The sequence below is a fragment of the Helianthus annuus genome, chromosome 5 (genome assembly GCF_002127325.2).
Source record: "Helianthus annuus cultivar XRQ/B chromosome 5, HanXRQr2.0-SUNRISE, whole genome shotgun sequence".
Lineage (NCBI taxonomy): Eukaryota > Viridiplantae > Streptophyta > Magnoliopsida > Asterales > Asteraceae > Helianthus > Helianthus annuus.
Window position 1 is genome coordinate 90641361 of NC_035437.2, and position 7529 is coordinate 90648889.

The following is a 7529-nucleotide window of genomic DNA, read 5'->3' on the forward strand; positions in this document are numbered from 1 at the left end:
TGGTCGGGAGAGTAATCTGTCCTATCGGTCGGACTACCTCTCCTGAGAAGCTTATCAAAGGGGTAGATACCTCGATCAACTTCCTTTTTGTTTGGGGATTCAGCTGTTGGAAACACTGGATATACATGACCTCAAAGGCGCTTCCTCCATCCACGTAAATGCGTCGGACCAGGTGTCCGGCGACGACAGCTGAAATTGTAATTGGTCCGTCCCGAGCATCTTCGGGATCGACCGGAGGTAAATACGTTGGTTGGTGCATCCATGCTGCCATATGCTGGTTCGACCGCTTTACCCCTCTTGGTTCGGCTGACCGGATCATATTGATTCCGGGCTCGGTGTTCGGATTATCGACTGCTGTTGCTGGCTTCTTTCCATCTTTTACTTCTTTTACAAGGTGTGAGAGTTTACCGGATCGAACGGCCTTTTCGATTTCTTGCTTTAGGGCCCAACATTCATCAGTTGTATGGCCCTTGTCTCGGTGATATTCACAATATTTTTTAGAGTGCTTATCCGAGGTGGGTCGTTGCTTCGACGGCGTAGGGAAACGAGTAGTCTCCGTGATGATGATCTCGATTGGCGACTTTGTTAACTCGGAGAAACTGTTGAATCGCACATTTCCTGTCCGAAAACTGCTTCGGTCGGACTTTTGATACGGGCCACGGCTTCTGTTCCAGTTATTGTTCCTATCTTTTGGTGGTGATGCGTTCCGTCTCCACGATGTGGTTCGTGCTTTGGAATTCCTGGCAGTTGTTTCACTTGGCTGGCCGCAATCACTCTTCCCTCGAACAAAAGCTCGAGCTCTTTCCATGAGTACCTCCATGGTTTTTGGGAGATCTTCATGAAGTTTTTCCACCAACTGATTGTTCCGCACCCCGTGGCAAAATCCCGAGACTCGGAGCTGATCAACTGCTCCACTTATCTGCATGCTTTCTCGGTTGAAACGGTCTATAAAATCTTATACGGATTCCCCATCACGGCGCTTTATGTGATGGACTTCAGTAATGTCTTTTTTGCAACGACGCTGCTGACAAAAGTTTTGCAAGAATATACGTCGGAAATCTTCAAAGTGGTCGATCGACCCTTCTGGCAACCCATCAAACCACACTCTAGCCGATCCGGTGAGAGTTTGGGCGAACATAAGACACCAAGCCGGCATAGGCCACTGCTCGACCTTAGCCGCTCCGGCAAACGCGAACATGTGGTCATCCGGATCGGACGTACCATCGTAAAATTTCAACGTGGGAGGCATCTTCAGCTTAGCTGGGAGTGGGGCATTGACGATCCGCAACGTAAACTTTGATTGTGAAGTCATAGACATGGGGTGGTATGGCATGAGCAGCTCTTGGTCTTGGGGATTTAAACCCGAAGATCCCAGAGATCCGGAAACGAAAGGGCCGACGGAGACAGGGTTTCCTCCTGAGTAGGCATTGGTAAACAAGTTTGTTCGGAGACTTTGCAGCATCTCATCTCGCTGTTGCTGCTGCTGTAACTGTCGCAACAGATCGGCGTTCCTCAAAAGAAAAGCGTTGTCGAAACTAGGTAACGGCGTGACAACTGGGGCAGTAACAGACAGCGTGGTGACAGAACTTCCTCCTACAGGATTTGCAGCTGGAGGAACCGACGCAGAGCCTATCGAGGCTGCTGAGGCGACAACTGTTGCTGGAGCAATTGTGGAGTTAGCGTTTCCTTCCCATATATCATTGTAAGATGGGAAAGTACTGGTGGAGACTGCTGTCGGTAATTCTGCCATGACTTCGAAAAAACGAGAACAAGGAAACGAATGATGTGAATTCGAGGGGATGGCGCCATTGAAGACTCAGAAACCAGTTGGTACGACCTGGTTGGAGTAGAGCTTCAGACGATCAAGCAATAAACCTGCAAGACTTTAGAGAAACAACACATCGTTAGCCTCGTCACAGGGAGGGGGGCCTCTCTGTGACCAAGCTCGGGCGTGAGAATAAGTATTTGTGAGGAGAAAATAGGTCAGGGAGAGAGAGAGGAGAGTTAAGAGTGAGAGAGTTGCAGTTACCCGTTTTGGAGGTCTAAGTATGGTATTTATAGCTTTTGGGTGTGCTGATGTGGCAAGTTAGTTAGAGTCGGACCAGTCGTTATCATGGCGGTTATGGAGGTGGGACCCAGTTAGTTATGTCGCACCATTGTATCTGTCCGACCCGTCTTATGGTGTAAGGTCCGGTCCGACCTTAGTGCGTCATGCTCGGTTCTAATTATGGCGGTGGTTCGGTCCGGTCAGGGACGTATCCTCATCAGGTTCCCCTTTAGGATGTAAGTTGTTGATGGTAGTACCAATTTCTTTAGAGTTGAAGAACTCGTTGTAATGGAGAGAGAAGAGGGGACGATTTTAGTGTTGATGTTATGAGAGTCTAACCCTAATCACTCTCTAGTAATCTTATATACACCCAATGAGAAACCTAATTAGTTAATAAGGGTAATATGCTCCATCAACAACTATCAACTAATTATATTATAGGTTTTAATATATTTTGAACCATATTATATAAATGATAATGATGGTTACCAGATTAAACACATATAAATAAATATTTAATTTTGCGGTTGGAAAATCAACCTATAAACTTTTGAATTAAAAGAGTTATTTTAATAAGAAGATTAATGAATGGTACACAAACAGTTGAGTCTAGGTTCATACATCCTTTCACACTAAGAGGTTGTTTGGTAGTCTCTTAATGATCATTCAGACGCTACCTTTTAATGGTTTAAAACCTCTGAATGAATAAGAGGTAACCTGAAGTCTGAATGATTAAAAGGTAATCTCTGAATGGTAAATTATCACATGTCACATTCATCTACCTTCTCATTAGTAAAATTCTTAATAGTTCTATTAAGAGGTAGCCTCTTAATAACTATTCAGATGCTACCAAACAGCCCCTAACCTTTTCCGACAGAATGTAGGTGACAACTTACAAAACCATACCATCAAATGTGCCAATGTGGTGACAACTTATAAAACCACACCGAGTTTAAATGGCACAAAGGATAAATACATATTATAGTCAAATCAACAACCCAATCAACGAAATAAACATCATTTATGCAATTCAATAACTAGCTTTAGAGTCCAAATCGCCATCACATCTAGCTTCGAAATCCTCTCTCTGAGACCGTATCTGAATAATCCCAGCGTCGCCTAGTAGAGCGCGATTTTTCAAACGGAATCCTTTGTCTTGGAGCGCTGTGGGACCGCAGTTTAGCTTGTGATGATTCCGTGTTAGCCATGTAGTTTGGATAACTCGGGTAGTCACCAAATACACTTCGTGAGCATTCAGTAAAAGGGCTTCTTTTATAGCTACTTCCGGGCTTAGAAGCAGGGGAAGGAACCCGTGGGGTGTTATCAGCCGTTGATACTGTACTTTCTGCTTCTCGGTGGATCATTGAACCCAATGGCAGCACTTCCCGGGACATGTGTCTGGAAACCGGGTTCCATGGTGAGCCATGGGTCGACGTGTTACTTGGGCTTGGGTGAAGACGAGGCTTCCACGTATCGACTTCAAGAATCTTGTCACTTCTTTCATCATCGGCCCGGCATTGTTTACTGCTCCGAGACGTATCCTCCATCCAATTTTCTAACCAATTCAGGCCGTTTAACCGTCTGTCGATGAAAACGCCTTTGGCACTTTTAGATTTCTGTGTTCACAAACATTTAAAAAAAAGTGGATGTGACAAAATAGCGGGTCAAAACGGGTTGGGTCAAAATAACCGGGGGAAACTTACGGGTTGAGTGTGTGAGTTTGGAGAGCGGGTGCTTGAACGCGGTGAGGCCGAAATTGAAGCTCGAGTAGCACAGACTCGGGCCTGGACTCGTGCCAGGGCCTGCATACGCCTAAGCATGTCGGCACTTTGTTTTCTCACAATGCGGCCTCTCACGAGTGCCTGAAGCTTTACCAATGCTTTAAGAGCCCTTAGTGCTCTCCTAGCCTACATATGCCACAATAATCCGTTACAAATTAACAGGGAATATACAAATTAATTATATTTTTGTTTCACTTAGGTTAGCCAAAAAAAAAAAAAAATATTTCTCTACACTCAATCAACTTTTATTAGAACGTTTATATGTTACTGATTTTCTTTTATAAATGTTAAATGTATTTTATAACTAAATGACCTAATTGCATCATATATGAATCATACCTACTAACTGCATTTAGTGATTATAATTGTAAAATTAACTTGAAGTGGGTGAAGAAAAAATATACGTGAATAATAGCCAAGTTTTATGATAGTTCATTTTAAGTCAAAATAAAAAAAAAAAAAGTGAATAATAACCAAAATACATATATGTTTATATATGACATTTGATTTTAGATTCTTTTAGCAATTATAAAAACATATCAAAATACTTAATAAAAGTTGAGTAACTTTACAGAAGCAAATATATTTTTGTGGCTGTAGTAGAGAATTTTGTATCCTTACAAAAATGATATACGTTCATGTGAAACTTAGGTGTAAAAAAATGTTTTTCAAATAAAAACTAGTTACCATTACATAAGTTTTTCTTTTTTAAATACTAATTAACTGCTATACTACATGGGTATTTAATCATACTAAAAAATGTATTAATTGACAATAAAGAGCAAAAACGGTGTACCCAACTAGAGAGGATGGTGAAACAACTCAAACGTGACGGAATAGCCCGAAACATTGATGGATATAGAGATAAGTAGGATGGTATGCGATCATTAAGATTATTAATATTAAAAAAGCTTAAAAAGGGTATGCGACAGAGTATTAGATCATTTTTAGATTAATATTAAAAATCCTTTAAAAGATTAATAACTGAAAAACAAGTGGTTTCAAGCAAGTGAGACGAGTATGATATTATATTATCCTTATTTGGTCACTAAAACATATGATTACGATACCACACAAAATTAGGTACCCAGCCGAAATAAGACTTATGTGGTGAGACACGACATGAGACTATCTATTCATATCATTAATTAAAAACCAATTGTGATTTCAGGTGCTTCAAACTAGAATTTTAATAAAACACCGGTTAAACGTGGATTATAATTTTCAGTTAATTCACATAGTAATAAAATACTGCTTAACCAATGAGTAAAGTTTATTGATGTTTCTTGTGTTTATCAAAATTTTGAATTTTGTCTCTAGTGTTTCAAAAGTCCACTAATGGTCCTGCTCAAACTATAAATAAATGCGTTACAAAATCAAAACATGGGCCTATCCATGTATTTTAGAAAACTAGTGATCAAATAAAAAACTTTGATTTACGGGTGGATTCGTAAATTTACTCTTCACATAAAATTCTGAAAAGAAGAAAAACTTGGGTCTAAGGAATTTCAACACCTAGAGCCACCAGCAATGTGCACGATTTGAAAAACGCTTCCACTATTCCCACGTTCCTATATTTTATTCCCACATCCATTTTTACTCGATCTCTTTATTAGTCGCGGACCTACCCACAGTTGTGGGTGGGCGGCCGCATCACTTGAAAAAAAAATTAATGTATATTTTTGGCAAAAAACGCAACCGCACTCATTAAAAATATAATTGAACGTCTCATCCGTAACCATTGAAAATATATATTGACAAAAAAATTAGTGGAGAAATGTGGGAATATTAACTCAGTTTTCAAAAAAATGAAAAATCTTTTGTGGTTGAAATGAAAATTGGCGTCATAGTCAGTCATGGGTAGGCCATTAAATGTATTCTGACGACCGACGTAATTCTCACAACCAGAGAGGGGCATATAAGTAAATCCCCTCGTACTACTGACATACCAAGTACGCCCGGAAACCGGACTGTATCTTCACAGCCGCCGACATCCTCCGGCGCTCCACGTCATGAAACACTCTGCTCCCACTGCCAGCTGTCAACCTCACCACCTCCGCCGCCGCATGGGCCGCCGCAAGCGCCGCCTCGGCCACCGCAGCCGTAGCAGCCGCCACTGCTATCGCGTGCTTGTTAGCATCCAACGGCTCAGGGTGTGAAGAATCAAGCAATGTTGTTGTTGATGACCCATGATGTTTATATTGCCGTACAGAACCCGACCCGGTTGAAGATGACGGGTTCTTTTTGGGCCGGAAAAGTGACCGGATCCACCTGGTTGTCTTACCCATATTCTACCATCTCGGCTCGGCTGATTGAAAATTTAGGTGGAGATACAAGTTGGACTGACAGCATAGCATTTTAAGACGAATGGAATGGAATGAATTTTAACAGATAGATACAGGCCGTACCTCTCTCTCTGTTCAAATGGACAAAGTATTCACTGTTTACACGATCAATGCTACGAAATGTCTATTTCATGGCTACTATAAAGATAAAACTTTTATTTGTTTAGACTTGTGTACCTTATTTTCTCATCTTATCTTGCTTTTGTTTTTTAATCAATGTTTATTTTTTGGTAGTTTTAATTGCACACGTGATAATTTCTCATAAATATTGTACAGCTGACTCATACATCTATTAATCATCATAGTGTTAAAGAGTAATTTAAAGATAGTTGTGTAAGAGCATTCACATCCAGCCTTCTAAAATTATACATACATTCCACTAAAAAACAACTCCTATATCAATATATTTTCACTAAAAACAAATACTTTTCGTTTTTCCTTTTCAATTAAATAATAATTTTATACCTTTATCATTACTTTTTTATCTCTCCTTCACTCACAACCACTTTCAATATATATTAAAAAATTATAGTGGATGAACAGTGTCCCCCAAATATACAGATGAACAGTAACATTTTCTCTCTCCTCCACTCACAACCATTTTTTATACTCTTTATATTTTAAAAATCCAACACTCACAATTTAGTTCTTTGGATGTGAATGCTCTAAGAGCATTCACATCCAATCCACTAAAAATATACATACATTCCACTAAAAAACAACTTCTATATCAATATATTTCCACTAAAAACAAATACTTTTTATCTCTCCTTTTCAATATATATTACATTTTCTCACTCTTCCACTCACAACCACTTTCAATGTATATTAAAAAAGTATAGGGGTGAACAGTGTCCCCCCAAATATACAGATGAACAGTAACATTTTCTCTCTCCTCCACTCACAACCCACTTTTTATACTTCTTATATTTTAAAAAACCCCCACACAGATTTTGGTGGTTTGGATGAGAATGCTCTAAAGGTGTTTGATAAAGAGTTATTATTTTTGGGTGGTCACGACGTGTGCCTCCAATTGGGCTTCTCGTCTGGGAGTCTACCTCAAACACCAGCAGGCCCACTACTTGTTATATGTGAATTGGACCTTAAGTACCGAAGAGATGACCGTTGTGAACTAAACGAAGGAACTGGGAAAGAGAGCATGATGTTTGTAGTAGGTCACTGTTCCGGTAAGAATGACCGATGACAGGACTCTTCGGTAGCATTTATTATGTGCAGAAGAGAGAGAAGATCAAAGCAGCGGACTTACGTGGAGTGGACAACCAACATTTAATGCAAGGATCTCTTTAGATCCCAAGCAGGAGACAGAGAGCAGGTCTGTGTCCGGACGTTCCTTTT

At 40.3% G+C, this 7529-nt stretch overlaps 1 protein-coding gene across 1 annotated transcript; it reads right to left on the reverse strand.

Moving 5' to 3' along the window:
• Positions 1-2913: 2913 nt before the first annotated feature.
• On the reverse strand, positions 2914-6292 carry LOC110940554 (protein IQ-DOMAIN 14). Its single transcript, XM_022182100.2, has 3 exons — positions 5778-6292; positions 3751-3954; positions 2914-3663 (listed from the first exon to the last, which is right to left on the reverse strand). The coding sequence occupies exons 1-3, from the start codon at positions 6114-6116 to the stop codon at positions 3115-3117; spliced, it is 1092 nt and encodes a 363-aa protein (XP_022037792.1). The 5' UTR covers positions 6117-6292; the 3' UTR covers positions 2914-3114.
• Between the last annotated feature and the right edge of the window lie 1237 nt (positions 6293-7529).

Bases quoted from the DNA above. Each gene is read 5' to 3' on its own strand.
- LOC110940554 (XM_022182100.2), bottom strand. From the start codon at position 6,116: ATGGGTAAGACAACCAGGTGGATCCGGTCACTTTTCCGGCCCAAAAAG. The intron at 3,955-5,777 runs GTATGTCAGTAG...TGGCATATGTAG, and splicing joins CCGGTTTCCGGGCGTACTTG to GCTAGGAGAGCACTAAGGGC. The intron at 3,664-3,750 runs GTAAGTTTCCCC...TTGTGAACACAG, and splicing joins CAAACTCACACACTCAACCC to AAATCTAAAAGTGCCAAAGG.